An 18431-nucleotide genomic window follows, 5' to 3' on the forward strand; every position below is an offset into this window, starting at 1 on the left:
GGATATGCATGCATGTCACGTGCATCTTATGATGGCTATTGAAATTTGCTTTATTTCTCTATAGTGCTTCACATGACATAGACACACTAGAATAAAACAATTTGGGTTGTTGCCATGGCATTTTACTTGCCGTCCAAGACTCCACACCATCAAAGGACATCTTTTCCTATCTCTCTCTGGCCCTGGCCAGCTTGACATTTGACAGCACCAGGAGGAAGCTAAATGGGAGCTCCTGGTGATGGTGGGACTTTCTTCAGTCACTTAGAATATTGTATCTTTGGACATAGCATTAGGTGGCAGCATCTGTTGGCTCTTTGGATACTTTCTAGGAGCAACAGTACTACAGGGATGCCTTGCTTAATGTCCTTGTGACTGTGACAGCATTGGCAGGGAAGGTGCAATGTCTTTATACAGAATTGGTAAGTGTGCCCTTCTGGAGGGATAGAAAATTACTTTCTTCATGGATGGGTAGTTGCTTGAGGAAGAGGTTTCAGGAACTTGGGGGGATATGGTTGTAGCATCAGGGCAATGGGAGATGGTTGAGAAAAGCAGGTGGCAGATGCACAGCCAGATTGCATTGCTGGTAAAAACATTTTCTGTAGGCCCTGAGGCAATCCTATAGATTTGTAACAACCCAGGCAGCTATTAAAATTTGCTAGACTGAAGCAAAACCTGGAGGAAAAGATTCGTTCTGCAAAGGTACTTATGTGCCTCAGCAAAAAATTTTAAGACACAAATTGTAAATTCTAATATTAAACTACTTCTACATATTGCAACAATGAATTACAGTATATCAATTTTCTTTTGCTGAAAAAGTAAAATATATCAATTCTTAATATATCAATTTTCTAGCTTTGAAATAAACTAGCATGCAATGAAGTGTTTCAGTAGCTGATGCGTTTTCATCCTAAACAGGAATATATTCAGATGCTAATGCCTCCATTAATCCAGAAGTGGAACATGTTGAAGGATGAAGATAAAGATCTCTTCCCTTTATTAGAGGTAAATGTTAAAATTTGAATATGTTTTATCAACTCCTTTTAGGAATTACCCCTTTTACTAAAGATGTTCCTACTAGGAAGTGTGACTATAAAAGCTGACAGTGTTAAGTATTTCCCATTATGGAGAAAATATTATGACTGTAGTGAGAAAATCTTGTGACTGAGGAAATGTCATTAGGTTTAGCAGAAATCTTTTAGGGTTTTTGGGTTTTTTTTCTGCCATTCTTGAGCGTTTCCTTTGGGATTCTTTTTTAAAAAAATTGTTCCATCCCCATGTTGTTCTTGTTTTCTCTCTCTCCTTGCTCTCCCTTCATCCCTCCATTAAAACTGTTATCAGACAGGCTGAAGGTATGAACCAGACCATGTAGTCTATTCTCTCTACTTTCCAAGTGTGAAGCAGGAAAACACTTCTAGAGAAATTAGTTTCATAACTCTTGGGTAATGTTAGGGCTTGTACATGGTTAGGATACTGAAGTTTAGTGTAAGTGCTAGCTGAATTATAGTAACTGTCTTCATATGAACTTTCTTGGCCACCTCTAAGAAGATGCTGCTTCTGAGAAATTTTCTCAACTGACATAGATAGGAGAGAGTAACAATTAGCTGACAGTTGCCTTGTCTCAGCTAATTGGTACTGCCTTTCTAGGTTGCTTTTACTTAATCAGTTACTTGTGGGTATACTTAAAATGCTTTTAATTTACCTCTCCCAAGTAAAAGGTACTTCGGGGAGGTGAGGAAAGTTAGTGTGTGTGTCTCTTGCTCTTTTTCTTTTTTCTTTTTTTTTCTTTTTTCTTTTTTTTCTTCTTTTATTTTATTTTATTTTATTTTATTTTATTTTATTTTATTCCAGTGCCTGTCGTCAGTTGCTACTGCCTTGCAATCTGGCTTTCTTCCGTACTGTGAACCTGTGTACCAGCGTTGTGTAAATCTGGTGCAGAAGACTCTTGCACAAGCCATGGTATTTTTCTATTGCTATTCCAATATTTTCAGAATATCTCCTTAAACCAATGTATTAACTATGTAAAGTTACGGGTTTGCAGGGAGGTTTGTAGTATTAACCATTGAATATTTAAATGAAGCTGCAGTTCTGAAACTAATTTTTTTGTTTGTTTTGTTTTTACTTTTATGCATACCCCTGAGAAAATCTAATACTCATTTTGAAAATGCGTACTTATTTGTTGCAGTTGCACAATGCTCAGCCAGACCAATATGAGGCTCCAGATAAAGATTTCATGATTGTGGCTCTTGATTTACTCAGTGGTTTAGCTGAAGGACTTGGAGGCAACATTGAACAGCTAGTGGCTCGCAGCAATATCCTGACACTAATGTACCAATGCATGCAGGTGAGATGAGTAACCTGTTTAATCCAAGGATTTTCTTTCTTAAGAGAATCAGAAACACTTCTAGAATTGTCAGGTTTTTTTCTTCCTCTCTTTAGGATAAAATGCCTGAGGTACGGCAGAGTTCTTTTGCATTGTTAGGTGATCTGACAAAGGCGTGTTTTCAGCATGTTAAGCCTTGCATCGGTATGTTTCTTTTACATATTAAATAATTAACATGTTTTACAAATTGATAAGAGGCTGGTTTAGCCATTGTTAAGTTCCCTTTTCTGTGGCTTGCCTTGTCATGGTGTTGTAAGTTTTGTTTGGGTTTTTTTTTTTTTTTTTTCATTTTCCTTTATCAGCAAGGGTCTGTAGTCTTTTCTCCTTTGAACTGTGTGTTTAAGACGTTGTTCTTTTTGTAGACAGTGCAAAAGTTCATTTTGTTGCTTGATTTTTTTTATAATGTAACATGGTTCCTGTTGTGCTGGAATACAGCAAAACAGATGTACTTAGACTTCAATTAGAACAGTTGCTTTCTTTGATAAATTCTTGAATTTGTAGCTTTTTTGTTCTACTAGAATCTATTGTTACATACAATTTATATATATTGAAATTAGAAAACTTGGCTAGAGGGTAGGTTTTGGGGTTTTTTTTTTTGGTTTGTTTTTAATTTCAGTAGGGAAGTAGCATCAGTTATACACTTCCACGATATTCACTGTCTCTTCCCTCAGATACTCTTGAGATACACTTAACTTGACAAATGAATGATTGGATAGGCTTGGAATTTAAAATTTATTTGGCAGATGTTATAATCTATCTTTGACTAATATTTTTCTTAAAACTTAATCAAGGCTTTGATTTGCCTTTTAGGCTTCATTGTTTGGTTTGGGGGGGTGTGGTGTTGTGTTTGGTGGGTTTTTGTTGTTGGGTTTGGTTTTTTGTTTGTTTGTTTGTTTTGGTTTTTTTAGCACAGCTGAATACATAGCTATCCAGGTGTGTTTTTTCTTCCCCCATCCCCGGGAAGGGGAGAAAAAAGGTTTCTAAAGGTAAAGCCTATTAGAAATATTTTTAAATCATAGTTTGAAAAGATTTGCATTGATCTGCTTAGGTTGTAAAATCCAGGTTAATCTGATATATAGCAGAAATACAGTTCTTGTTAATTCAGGTGTAATGCTTTACAAGAATTTAAATATGCTTACACGATTTTTTAAAAACTTCCCCCCCCCATGATCTTACAGTAATGGGACAAGATGGTTGTATTGTGTGATGAGATTTTAAAATGTTATTCTTTCTAGCTGATTTCATGCCCATTTTGGGAACCAACCTAAACCCTGAATTCATTTCTGTGTGTAACAATGCCACCTGGGCAATTGGAGAAATCTCCATCCAGATGGGTAAGATTTTTAATTTTATTTTTTTCTTCTTTGAATCTTTGCACATTTAGAATGGTTTATCTGGGGTTTTTTTTTTATTTTTAGTGATACTTTCATGTTAAAATTTAAATTAAATTTGATATTCTTGTCTTTGACAGTAAATTCAATGTACCAGATATAAATAGATTATGTATATTAATGGTCATTTTCTTCTGAATGTTTCTTTTTGGCTGTTTCAGGTATAGAGATGCAGCCTTATATTCCAATGGTGTTGCACCAGCTTGTAGAAATAATTAACAGACCCAACACACCAAAGACATTGTTAGAGAACACAGGTACCCAAAAACTGAACCATTCATGGTGAAGGGAATTAGAGATTTTTTTTTTTCTATAATGATTTAAAAAATTGCATAGAACTTATTTTATTGCTATGTATTTGGCTTTTATAAGCAAAACCAACTCTTTTGCAGAAGCTCTTACAAGTCTCAGTCTTGCAGCAAAACATCTATCATATATCTAGATTATTAAAGTTATTGCTTTCTCACCTTTATAACATTTAATATTTATTTATCATCTATTTAAGTATTCTTTCAATTTTATTTATGTATACAATATGACAAATGTATGCAGTAACACTTAAAGACTTAGTGGCTTTATACTGATTTTAATATATGCATGTCCTTACACGTGTACTGTATATATATGTCTAGTGTTTGAAACAAATGTAATTGGCATATTATATAAAACAAATAATGAACTCTTTGAATTTACAAAAAATGTACTTTTTTTTTAAGATTAATTTGTAGTAATATGCACAAAAATCTAGATCTGTGATGGCAGTTTTACCACAACATAACTGAAATTACATATAACTTCTATTACCTGGTCACTTAATAACAAATTTCTGAAAAGAAGTCTAACAGTGGCATGCACGTTTTTATGTTCTGGCCAGCAGCTTTGCCTTCCAAATTGGGAACAGTCCCCAAATGCCTTATTGAATTGGAATTTCTGAGACTTGTTTCTTTTGCATTTATAGAGGGCATGTTCTGGTATGAAGAGCACCTTCCATACTTCAGCAAAACTTTATTAATAATTTAACAGGTTTCTGGTTTACTATTTTACTAATTGAGAATCTTTTGACTTTTTTCTGTTTGAAAACTATCTTTAAGAAAAATGATAGTTTAGTCATTATACTTGACATAATTGAAAATGATGCAAATTCAGTGCTACAGTTACTTTTTTTTTTTTGAGCTAAGTATGAGATAAATTGGAGATTTCTTTCAATGCATATTTTTCCTCCAATATTCTCTACACCCCACCCCCTCGTTTAGTATGGAAGGTGAACTTGAAGGAAAAATTGCCTAGTTGTTTGGCATATTATAGGTACTGCTTTTGAAAAGATAATTTTGGAGCAAATAACTACTTGTTATGAAATACACCATGGAATAGTATAGCAATATAAATTTTCTTTTCCCCCTGCCCCAACCCCCTTTGTCTGCACTGATGGATGTGTAATACCTGTAACTGAGAAGCATCTAGTACTTAAAAGTTTGCTTCCATCACTGCTAGAGAATTTTTTGAAGCATCCAAACACTGACTACTTTTTTTTTTTTTTAATATCTTAATAGTCACTTTAAATGTGGATGCATAACTGCAAATAAATGTTGAGTGTGGTGTACTTATTATAAGTTTGTTGTGGGATATTGTGCTGCATGCCATTGGTACATGCAAGAGTATTACTGTTTTCTGCTTTAGGTTGTTATGTAATGAGCTATGAAAACACTTCTCCTATGGAAACATATGAGACCACCTTAAGTAAAAGTAGTTGCATAGAAAATAATGAGTACATGCCAAAAAGTTAAGCTTTGACGGAAATTACTATTCCTTGTACAGACTGTAGCTGTGAGAACTTACAGATAAACCTTTAAAGTGTATTTTCATTTGAAAGTAGCACTTCAAATGCAGTTTTATAAGTTTAGATCTGCCAAAAATTTGAGACACTGCATATTGAAATTGAGTAATGTCTGGGCAAAATAGTATATTACCAGTGAGCCGCAGCTTTCATGGAATGAGTACGTTTCAAACTGCTAGTATATCCTACACTAAACTTTTATTGGAGAAAGCGTCATCTGCTTTATTGCATGTTTCATGAAACTGTTCACGAATGCCTGTTAATTAGTGTTGCATAGTATGTCCCTTGAACGTAGGTTTCCTTTCTCTGCTTCATATAAATCTGCTGGATTTTAGTATTATTCATGTATTTTGCTTCAAGTAATCCTGATACATTATTCCCCACCTTCTCCTTTTTCTAAAGATTAATCTTTCATGAGTTGAGCAAACACCATTAAAACACATTGCATGATGATATTTTCTTCAGTCTGTCCCTCAGAACAAAGGACCACACTACCTAATCATCCAAAGAAGCAGTTTTGCTTTTCATGTGTCCTTATGCTTTTGTATCGGAAGTCAGATTCTTATACAACTCTTATGAGGAAGCCTTTTCTGAACAGGAGAAATATTGGGATTAAAGAATTAATTTTCTGCATTCAGTTGCTGTGAGTTAGCAACCACTTTAAATTCTCTACAAGATTATGAAGAAAACAGATATTTGGTGTTCTTTGAGAAGTGTTTAATCTATTTAGCATTTATTAGATAGACCACAATATATTCAATGTAAAAGTATTTATAAATGTATTTTTACTGCTAGATAGTAAGCCTATTAAAATCTTGAATTCAAAATATTGAAAAAATAAAATGTTTAGGACTACTTGATACTAAAACTGAAAATGGTTAATTCCTTTCTGTCAAGAGTATCCATAATAGTACTTTTTATTTAAAACTTTGAAGTGTATGGTAGGTAAATTTACTATAAGAGATGATTCTGAAGAGGGCAGAATGACTGCTTGCATCAGAAAGCCTTTGGATTTTAAATTGTGTTTTTTGGTGTTCTCTCATTTTCTTCTTTAATTTTTCTTTTACCCTGGAGAGTATACCATATATGTTGCTGCCTCTTATTTAGGGGGTGGTAATAAACAGCACTGGTGAAATCTTATGTTTACTATCATACACAGATTCTGTTGGCTTCTGTTTCTGAGTTATTTGTTGTTTTTTCTTTATTTTTTCTCCTCCCCCCCTCATTTGCTCATGTCTTGGTTGGCGTTTGGTGGTGTATAACCGTGATTGCATTACCTTAGCAATAACAATTGGTCGTCTTGGTTACGTTTGTCCTCAAGAGGTGGCCCCCATGCTACAGCAGTTTATAAGACCCTGGTGTGTATTATTCAATCTTTTTTTTTAATTCATTTTTCTTCACACTCTCTCTCTTTCTTCTATCTCACTTTTAGATATATTTTCAGTTGGTTACAAAATCTCAATCCTTAATCATTGCCAACCATGTGACTAATCTTGTCCTATCAGGTTTGTGAGTTTTTTAGTAGCACCGTCATGTATTCTTTATGTTGTGGCTAACGACTAATTTATGCATGGGATAAGATTGTCACATGCTTGCGTGTTAAAGCTTGACTACAAAAGAGCATTTTAAAATCCACCAGAATGATAATACAATGCATGCAAATACTGTAAAATTTAAACCGTGCATTACTTAAAATTCAGTCTGAGGCTTGAATTGCTGTAAGGAATATGTTTCTAGACTTGTTATGTATAAAATAGCTTGCTTGCTGCTGTAAAAGTTAAATAACTGTTCTGTAAGTGGTATCTGACATAACTCGTACTGCGATAGTATTATATGTTCTGCTTCTAATAATGATAGTTTCTATAAATATTTCATATACATGTTTCTTTTGTATTTAATGGAATACAGGTCACACTTTCTAACTGTGTATAGTGCAACAGGAAAGCAAGATTCTGGAGATGATACCTAATGGGAATATACTAGTAAAGACTGTGTGCAACAAGTATCTTTCTAAGTGTTCAAAATAGTGTTTCAGATAATCTTATCAGTGTGACTTATTCCATCAAATACTGTCATCTAGTTCTGACTTGATTGAATGAAAAAGTAATAGAATTAGCTAAGTTTTGCTCTTCAACTTACTAGGTGCACCTCTCTGCGAAACATAAGAGACAATGAGGAAAAGGATTCGGCGTTCCGTGGGATATGTACCATGATCTCAGTCAATCCCAGTGGAGTAGTCCAAGTAAGATACATAAATAGATCTTAACTTTTTTCTTTACTCACGTGAAATTTAGTGAAAGCTGTATATGGAGTATGAAAAAGTTTAGCTTGATGTTGATTCCCTGTAGTACATGCTGTAGCTGCTTTTTTGATGTCAAGGAGGCCAAAATGTTTACATTTCAAATTATACATATCATGATACTTCAGGATTTCTGCTTCAGTAATTATCACTTATGGAAAGGACAGTATTGTTAAATTCATTTTTTGTCTTTTACTTACAAAGAATATGTAAATAATGAACTTTGATTAACTGTATTTTGATACTTCTGTCAGTCTCTTATGTTGAGGATATGTATGAAAATACAAGGCAAAAGTTGACATACTAAAACCTATTTTTCAGATGCAATCTAGGCTTTTAAAAAATGAAAAAGAACAAAAACAATAACCACCCCTTCGTTCTTAAAACTTGGGTAGGGAAGGTTCTGTTTCAACTTTGGATATATTGCTTAAATATTCAATATGTCAAGGAAGATGCATCTCTAAAATAAATGGTACATCTCAAGAATAGAATGACTTGCTCTTTAGTCTCCGCAGCTCCAAAGTAAAGCTGTACCAATGTAATATTTTCTAAGAGGAAAATGAAGGTGAATTTCCCTCTCCTCTGCCTGGAATCCTTCGCCCTGAAACACGAGAATTGAGCCTCTATCTTGTTTTGAATTTTTCAGTTCATTTCACTTATCCCTTATTTTGTACTTGGAATTTCCCTCTTCTGCTGTCCGTTTGTTCTTTCACACAGCTTAGAGGGAGTAATTAAGGACTCTCTTCATTATCCCAGCTCTCCTCCTATGTAGTTGTTATCCTCAGTTCCTATCCAAAAACATGTGCATTATCAACTTAATGATTAAGACTGATGTTTTAATGGTGTAGTAGGAGGTAATGCATGACAGCAGGTGAACTAACCATAGGGATTTTGGAGTGGCTTTAGTTTTGAACCTGTATGATACACAGAATGTTTATCCCAGAAACAACTTCTGGCTCTGCTTAAAGAAATACAACAGCTGTTTTCCCAACTGGAAATACACGAGAGCGAGTTGTGAGTGAGGTCTTGAGTTTGTCGATTGTTATTAAGATGATTGGTTCTCAAACTCGGTATGTGTACTGAAAGAATTAGTTAGACAAGTGTGGTGTGGGAGGGGAGGAGGTGTGTGTTTTGTTGGTTTTGGGTTTTTTAACTGTGGTTTTATTTAATCAAAAACCTGATTAAACAAAGCTATTCCTACACTCAGCTATTTCTATTTCCATATACTTAAGCATACAATAACTTACCATTATTGTCTGAATTAACTGGAAAATAAAGACATAAAACCAAAAGCAGTTGTGAATTAGGATCAAATACCCTGCATAGTTCATAGAACGAACATCAAGCATTGTTTTCAGATCTATAAATTGAGGTTTCTAACCTATGTGATTGTTTAATCTTATAGGACTTTATTTTTTTTTTGTGATGCTGTTGCATCGTGGATTAGTCCAAAAGATGATCTCCGAGACATGTTCTGTAAGGTAATGTTTCTAGTATGACAGTATATCTGAACTGTAGTTTTTTTGGATCCTCTGTTTCTTTCTTGCTTTCTATTTCCACTATTAGCACTTACTGTATATTTGATCATGAAGGCTTTCTTGCAAAGTCATAAACTTTCAGACAAAACATCATAAAAATCTGAAGGTTTTTTACCTATATTTTCTTACATGCTTTCAGGTTATTAACGGTGTTGAAAAGCTCACTTGAGATCTTATTTGAAAGGATAATCATCCTCAAAGAGCTTTTCATAATGTCCAGCATACTACGTTTTGACTGCATTTGGAAGAACAGGGGTTTTTATACCACATATAAGACTTTCTTTTTTTCTTTTCTAAAAAATGAGATGTGTGATTCAAGACTCCCCCCTCCCCCCCCCCAAAGATGCCTACTTTTTTTTTTTTTTTTGAGAAATATCTAGAAAGTTGCAAATGAAAACTCTTCCAGTGGTATCCTGATCTTGCTTCAGCTGAAAATAAGTTTTTGGGATTGCTTAACCCTCCTCAGAATCCCTCTTGGATAAGCTTAGATTTAAGATAAAAGCAGTCCTATATATTCAAGAAACTAATGTACAGTGATAGCCAAGAATGCATCCCTAGACAAAGTGTCAATAGAATTTAAGCAAAAGGACTGTTTGCCTTGTGTAAAATAAACAAAACAAAACAAAAAAAACCCACCCAGAAAGTAATATATTGTGTTTTGGCACTAGTGTCTTAGGTTAAAAACCAGAACAAAATAAACTTATTTCAGTTTCATGAACAGATGCTGCTACTGTTCAGTAGTGTGGCTCCCCTCTTATGTTGTAAAGTGAAATCTCTGTTTTTAGGAAGGATGTATGTCAAAAGTTAATGGTCCTCTTAAAGCTAAAACGGAGCATGTTTCTAAGTACTTGGATCATGGCTCAGTATTGGCACTTTCTCTTCAAGTAATGCCAAGTGTGCACATCAGAACAGAAGCTAGAACTTTTGAATCCCATCTTGAGGAGCAAAGACAAAAATCTCGCTGTCCTAGTTAGGAGACCAGTTATCTGAGAGACTTTGAAGGAACATCAGGGTCAGGAAATGCATGACTGAGTATTCTAGCATCAGCAGAAGGAAACGGGAAATACAAGCTTAAAAGAAAGTCCAGGATGCTGTCTGTGATGATTGTCCAAAGCAGTTTCAGTACGTGTTTCTGTCCTGGTCCTTCAGCATTCAATACTTGCTTCAATAAGCTATGCTCCTCTTTTTCAGGTTCTTTCCAGGATATCCATGTGGGATCTAATGCATTCAAACTAGACGCAATGTTTCTTGGTCACTTGGCATAAGGACATCCTTGCTTTTTAAAGTGTATTCTTTTGTGCTTTTTGCCATGCAAGAAAGGAGGCAAAGCTTTCTTCAAGTGATGGCATGCAAATTTTTTAGATTACTTCCTCATTGGAGTGAGTTTTTATGCTAGCCGAATACATGATTACTGTAGTCCAGTTACATGTTTTTCCAACAATAATTATGCCTTTTAGGAACAATGGAAAAAAACTTTTTGTAGTCCCATGAAGTCTTTCCCTTGGTGTTTGGTTTTTGGGGTGGGTGGATTGATTGGTTGGTTTGTTGTTTTTGGAGCACTAGAGCAGAGAGAGAAAATACCCCTTCCAAGAGCACAGGTAGATGAGCTGCTAGTGTTGAGATCTGATACATACCCTAAGAATTGTATCACGTTTTATAAAAGCAAGATATCTGAAGACTGTAGCTGAAGCTCACTTGCTAAAACTGTACTGGAAGATGATTTTTAAAGTGTTCCTTTTGTTGTACCTGAACATTCTTAGATTTTTTTCGATAGTTTCTTGGCAGCTGGCTAATCAGACTCTTTGGGTTAGGAAAGAGAGGTGTATCTGCCTGTGGAAGGTCTCTTTCAGGGAGAGAAAGCAGTAAATTAACTGGTAACACTGTAATGTTATTAATGCTACATGCTGCTTAAGAACAGCTCTGCTTAAGAAAGTTGTGTTGAGGGTGAACTCAGTACCATGAGCTTTAACTTTGACATTGCCTTTTTTGTGAGGATGTTTTCGTGACAGACTGTTCCACAATTCAGTATCCTTGAGTTTAAAAAAGAAAAACAAACCAAAACTCCCCCCCCCCCCCCTTCTTCCCCTCTTATGCTGGCTTTTGACTGCTGTGGATCCCTGTTCTTTCAAAACACAAAAGATTTTAATAGCTTCCTTTTTAGTAATAGTTGTCTACAGGTTCCATGGAAAAAACACATTTGCTAGAAATTGACAGGCATTCATTCTGTCAAATGCTGGCGGTGGTTCTGGCTCAGCTTTCCTCCCAGAACATATTACACATTTAAAAAAATAAATGTGAACACAGTAATCTTAACATATAAACTGTGTCAATTGACAAAATGTTTAGCATTCTGAAATGGCCTAACTCTAGGTTGTAAGTTACCATAGTCATTAAAAATACATACACACACGTATGTATATTTATATAGAATAGAATATATATCTCTATATTTTATGCTAATTTGTGTGGGTAGCTATATTCTATATGTCACCCTTAACTGAAATGGTGGGGGTTTTTTTCTTTTAAGAAAGACATTACTAGACTTCCTTTGTTTCTTAGTAACATTTAAACTGGGGAATTCAAATGGACAGATGCACAATCCAGCAGTTTGTGGCTTACTGCATATGTTGCTAGTAAATAATGATCGTGTATCTGCTGTTTAATGATTATCTTGACTTCCCCCCCTCTCATTTGTAGATTCTTCATGGATTTAAAAATCAAGTTGGGGATGAGAATTGGAGGCGTTTCTCTGACCAGTTTCCTCTTCCCTTAAAAGAGCGCCTTGCAGCTTACTATGGAGTTTAACCTTATGCACTGTAGCTGCAGTCCCATAATTAGAGGTAAGCACACGAATCTTCCTTGCTAAATAGAGCTGTATAACAGACTTCCTCCCTGTTTACATTATATGAAACATAATTAATTCACTAGACTAAAATTTTTCAGATATGTTGGAACAAATATCTTTCCTTCCTATAAGAAGAAAAAAAAGATGATAGTGTACCTGAATGGTGGTAGCTGTAGCAAAAGCAGTTGTCTGAGACTGTTCTTTTATTTTTACAGAGAGAGAGAGAAAGAGTGAGTGTACGATATGCACAGTAGTGTATCAAGATAAGGTTGGAAGTGTAGGTGTAACAAAGTGCCTGTTCAGGTTTAATAAGCAAAATGATGATTATAATCCTCAAGCCATCATACTAAAGTCACAGGGTCCCTTATGTCTTATGAATTAGTAGATGGCAGAGGTGGTCTAAGCAGGAATATTTCCCTAGGATAGGAAAGCAAGTTTGTTAAGACACTTTAGCCATGAGAAGTCAAATACATTCCTAACCGCATACTAGATGATCTTTGCACTGAATAAAGGATGTTATGCTAATCTGTAACTCTACTGACTATAGAGCTTGATGTTTTGGGGAGGCTGATGTGTTTATTATTGCCATGTTCCACTTTTATGCACCAATTCAGAATTGTTACAGTTCTGTCTGGAGAAGGATTCAACTTCAGCAAAGAACAGTGATTGTGCATTCTAGAATACTTGTATTCTTATACCACCTTGCTTTGTATGCTGTCTGTGCACACTGTATAAAGCAAAGTTCCTGCGTGTAAAGTAGGGTGATACTGTGAAGAGATTGTTATGCTACTCAAAAAAGAGGGCAAATTAAGTTTATTCATTCAATCTTTATATAAATTTGATACTTGCTCTAGAATTTTTGTACTGAAATTATGGGAGTGAATCATGCAATTCTGTTCTATTGTTGAATGGACAACTATTTAAAAGTCAGCCTAAGATTTGTCAGTCAGTGACATAAGAAATTGAATTACATTTTTGATCTGAACAATGGATTAAAAATAAACCAATTTCAAACATTTACATATTTATAAATGAGAACATTTTAGTTCTGAAATAAGTGGGTTTTTTCATCCTAATGAAGAGGAATCCAAAGCGGTAAAATTGTCAATTATCCTCAGTTTGTACTGAGGAGACACTATGGCTATCTTGTTTAATCCACCTAAAAGTGAAATTGTTAGGTCAGTAGAAGGTATGTTTAATATTCTTTCTCAATGTCATAACTACCTCATAATCTTGTACTAAAAAGGCAAAAGCTTGTTAGAATATATAGGACTGCTTTTATCTTAAATCTAAGCTTAGCCACAATAGTGGAACTGTCAGTGTGGCTTTAAAGTATATGGTGTTTCATGAATAATAATTTATCTGATATAAATGGGCTCTTTTCTTAAACAGACTTAAAAGGGAAAACCTAGGCATAAATTCGTTTTTAAGTTAAAGGTTGGCACCTACCGCTTAAGAAAGGCAAAAAAGCTCTTTGTTTATGTGCTGATCTGTCAGTTAAGGTTTAAGGTAAGATTTAACTATATCTCTATCTTTTCTTTTACAGGTCCTTCAGTCTGGGAGACTATGAGGGAGCCTCTACACCCAGGGAAAATGTTACCCTTTACTGGGGGGAAGGGTAAACCAGTAGGGAATACAGTACAATCCCAACCCTACTGGGAGGGGTGGGAGGGAGGTGTTGCCGTCACTGTATTAAGTCGATGTTGGGAAATGTTTTAACATCTGGAGCCTTTGTGGGTGGAAATCTGTCTCCTATTACAACTCTGCACTGGATGTGAAGAAGGAAAAAAAAAATCTATTAACAAAACAGCACATTCTGGACTATTGTTGGGAATTGTACCAAAATAAGAACCATATAATTGAACCATAGGGATATGTAAAGAGGAAAACTATTTTGCGCACAATAAAGGAAACCTAAGAATGGGGGTCACAAACAGTAAAAGGCTTTCTTTTTTCTTTTATGTTGTTTGTTGTTTTTTTTTTTTTTTTTTAAGTAAGGGTTTTCTACATTATTTCATCCTGCTTGATGGGATTCCTAGGTAATTTGCATGTTAATGAATAACTAAACAAATTTAGTACAGTTAAAATGCAGCTTGCGTCTGTATTAGGAGCAAGCACTTGCAGTGTACAATATAGAAACCCCGCCATAAATTAATAAAGGTTAACCTGGACAAAATGAAGCAACATGCAAGCTGTGAAATGAGTCACTCCTTTCATTTTTTGGAGTAAGGGGAGAGACACTTCAAAGGAAAGATTGACATCTTAATTTTTACATTTAAAAAAAATTAAAGTAGCGGAGATGATTTGGTTATTGTATTTAATTAGATTTAATTTCTAGAGTAAGGCATTATTCTTAACATGCAGTTTAAGGTTCAGGCATGCATTCTGGCTCATAGTGATCAGAAGTAATTTAAATTAGTAGGAAAGTAGCATGCTTGCATCACATAGAGTGAAATTGGTATACATTTACCTATGTTGCGCCAGTCTTGTGTTGCAGTTTACCAATTCAATATAGCCCTGCATTTAAAATTCCTTTTCTGAGATTCTGTGGATCTTATTTTTATTAAGAATATAGATATAAAGTACTGTAGTTAACAATTAGGCCTTGAAATACCTTTTTAGGATCTGTTAAGATTGATTGATATTGTATTGTGTGTAACCTGCACAATGTGGAAAGCTGATATAACTGTGCAAAATATTTGCCTCTGTGCTGTCAGTGTGATGTGCTTTCTGCATGGTTATATACTAGTGATTTTTAGCAGAATCTCTAAAAATGAGTTACATGGTAAGGCCCATTAAAGGCTGCATAAACATTAGTTGGCACGTAAAGACAATTGTAGAAGTTGATGACGATTGCTATATTTGTGTTTATTCCCACTCAACGTATTACCTTTTATGCTTTCTTTTTGTTCACAGCATGATCTTAGAGATGTTTAAGTTAATGGATGTAATGCAGGGTATCTACAATGTATCGGCGCATGTTGGTGGCCCTTTGTGATGTAGTTAAATGCACAAGGGAGCAAGTTTAAAGCTACGGAGTGAAAGTTGGCTTGGATCCTCTTCATTTCATTTGTTTAGCTTTTCTGTTGATGGTGTTTTGGTTTTGTTTTTTTTTTTTTTCTCTCTCTACTTACATGTATTCCTGTGAATAAATCCTTGTTAAGTTAACCCTTTACTTTTCTTTCCATGTGTATTTTCTTATGTACTGTGAATGTGAAATCCTAACTGGTACACTTGATCTTGTGTTCATCTGAAAGTGGCAAGTCTTTATTAATTTAGATTGCCTAAAGAGTATCCCATGATGATAAAGGAAAATGGAGAGATTTTTAACTCTGCTGGTCAGAGGTGAAGCCGCACCTTTCCATTTTTCATGTGCTGCATAATTAACCTGCAAAACAAAACTAAGCCATAACAGCCTTTTTATAGATTTAGTTTCTCACCTTTGCATTGCAAAATTGGATATTGGATAACAGTTTGGGGGTTTTTTTTGGTGTTTTGGGGGTTTTCTTGGTTTTGGTTTGGTTTTTTTGTGGGGTTTTTTTTTTTTTTAAGAACTTGCTGCTCTTTGCATGATTCTGTTCTTTGAGTGTTAAATGATTTAGCCATTGCACTGAAGTTTGAGCTGTATGAGTGTGGACTTATAAATGCTGTTTAAAGAGTTTTGGGGGGTTTTTTATGCATGATAGCATGCACGTTTTAAATGTGTCCCATTCTCCCCCCCTTTTTCTTTTTTCTTTTTTTTTCTTTTTTTTTTTTTTGGCTTTGCAAATTTGGATGGATTATGCCGGAAGAATAGTTTGGACATGTACTGTATGAAGTACATTCAGTAATGCTAGTACATAGTATTTATTTAATTTGGTCAAAATTGCATGTAATAACTTGCTTTCAAATTACATTGCTTTGGTAGCAAATACAAAATTCCTTCTTAACTAATAATGCTGAAGTAAATTAGTAATAGTTTTAGTCACTAAAAACACTTTAAAACCAAATTCTGGAAGAAGAAGGAAAAAAAACCTTTTAAAATTTAGCAAGGTAGGATATTATTTTAGACGCAAAGTTGCTTTAATTTTGAGTGTGTTTGAAGATTAGGGAAGAGTTTCAGAGAAATGACATTAAAAAAATTTGTAGAATAGAAAACCTACCCAAATAATACTGTAGCATTACAGCTAGAATCTGAGTTTAACTAAACTTTTTAAATTTCAGAAAGCCCCTTTAACCAAATAAAACCACTCCACCTCAGATTAGTTTAGGATGCCACTTTTGTACATAGAATTTTAATAGGTATTTGTACAGATGTGAACTGATCTGGTATAACAGCAAGGAAAATAATTAAGGCAGAAATAAACAGTACTGACAAAATAGTCTTTTGTATCGGTAAGTTCTCTCATGGTATATTTTAAAGCAAATAAACCATATTCCTAATGCATACTATAGTGCAGAGATTTGCAGAAGCCATTTAGGGTTTAATCTGAGGTAAGAAAAGTTCTGAATCGGCATTAACAGTTATAATTCAATTATTGCATCATGGGATATATAAAAAGCATTTTAATTCTTGTGGTGTAGTCTTGACAGTTCTTGAATGTTGACTGAATGTTTATACTGGTAGAATTGTGAGTTTGTTACATTCCAGTGTTTCTGCCTCTTGGCATGCTAAAAGCACGGCTTCATTTGCTCCTTACACACTGAATAAAGTGCTGTTAGTCTGCTAAACTACAGAAATAGCTGCTGCTAAGTAATGGTGTAGATCTTCTACTTGAATATTTTTGTTGTAGGAACCTCAGGAGGTCAGTGTTTACTGTTTTTATATATGTCTTTTTCCTGTTTTGAGTTTCCCTTTTTGAAGGATTCAGAGAGTGAAGAAAAGCTGCTGATCAACCTAAGTTGGTAACAGAAAGGGTATTTAAAATCCTTATAATTGCATCTTTTTGGCAGTTCTAAATTGCTGTTAAATTAGAAGTTCAATACTAATTTTTTTTTTCATTACACATTCAGGAAACAGCTCTTTTCATTTTAGGAAAAAAGATTAGAATAGTTCATTATTTTAAGCAGTGCAAGCAAAAATAATCAGTTTTGTAAATCTTTTCCAAAGCTTGATTATTTTTTAAATCAGTGAATATGTATATATTTTAAATTGTAATAAGCTAATTCTTATGCTTTAGTTTATTGCTCCTTAAAGCTTGTACTCAAAAGATCAATTTTGGAAGAATGGGTTTAAAATTTATAATCATTATAATTTTTAAAAGTTATGAAGTAGCATAAATTTTGTAACTAACAATATTGATACACTGTTTTTTGGTTTGGTTTTTTTAGGACTTTTATGTTAGCATCAATCTTAATTACTTAAACTGCATATATTGTATAATACTAAAATGTATAGCTTCAAGTGGCTTTCCTCAAGCGAAACTCATTGCTACTTAGAAATATTCAAATACTAGCTTTACCTCAGGTGAATACTCTTGTACCCTTTTTGTTCAGAACACATGCTTATAAAAATGTGTCTTAATTATATCAGTTTATGTATTTCATATTAGGCAGCTCCTCTGTCTTAAACTTACTCTAAATTAACCTTCTACTGTTGGACAATAATGACTTTTGCTTCACCTATTTTATTCATATTGAATGTATTAACAGATAAAGGTGCAAAAACATTCTTCCCTTGAGGAGAATGCATCCATATTCAAACAACTGAAATTTCTTGAAAAATGCTTTAAATGTAACATTGTATTGGAAATCTTTTGTTCCAGATTTTGTCAAGGAAAGAAGTTGCAACTTAACACTAATTGCTTCAATACTATCTCTTTCATGAGGATAAATGCATAAAGCTTCTATATAGGGTCTGAAGAGTAACTTTTTATCTTAGATAAAGGTTAAGCTCTACAGTGAAATGACTGCTGTAAATTGCAAAACATCCTGCAGTTATTTCAGATAGATGCTGATGTAGTTTGCATACATATTTGTGATATATTACGTAAGTATTTCCAGTAACCTCATCTTGAGTAAATAAAGCTTGATCAGTAGCTATTTCACTCACCTATGCATTCTCCAGAATGACTTGCATCCATCAGTCTACTAAGTATTTTTCTCCAATAGAAACTTTTTTTGTCTGCCGCTGATGCTTGCTCTTTGCACTTAATAGTTGGAGCA

General features: G+C 34.3%; 1 protein-coding gene across 1 annotated transcript in view; it reads left to right on the forward strand.

The window, feature by feature from the left end:
* LOC127029094 (transportin-1-like) overlaps positions 1 to 13943 on the forward strand; it is a gene marked incomplete at its 5' end in the record, with an annotated part of 30167 nt that extends 16224 nt beyond the window's left edge. The window contains 12 exon segments of the mRNA XM_050914734.1: positions 916 to 1002; positions 1849 to 1956; positions 2183 to 2341; positions 2437 to 2524; positions 3616 to 3714; positions 3933 to 4028; positions 6888 to 6963; positions 7748 to 7847; positions 9310 to 9318; positions 9320 to 9385; positions 12140 to 12282; positions 13834 to 13943. Of these exon segments, the coding sequence (XP_050770691.1) occupies positions 916 to 1002; positions 1849 to 1956; positions 2183 to 2341; positions 2437 to 2524; positions 3616 to 3714; positions 3933 to 4028; positions 6888 to 6963; positions 7748 to 7847; positions 9310 to 9318; positions 9320 to 9385; positions 12140 to 12247 (996 nt within the window).
* Between the last annotated feature and the right edge of the window lie 4488 nt (positions 13944 to 18431).

Source organism: Gymnogyps californianus, unplaced genomic scaffold (assembly GCF_018139145.2).
Source record: "Gymnogyps californianus isolate 813 unplaced genomic scaffold, ASM1813914v2 HiC_scaffold_69, whole genome shotgun sequence".
NCBI classification, from domain to species: domain Eukaryota; kingdom Metazoa; phylum Chordata; class Aves; order Accipitriformes; family Cathartidae; genus Gymnogyps; species Gymnogyps californianus.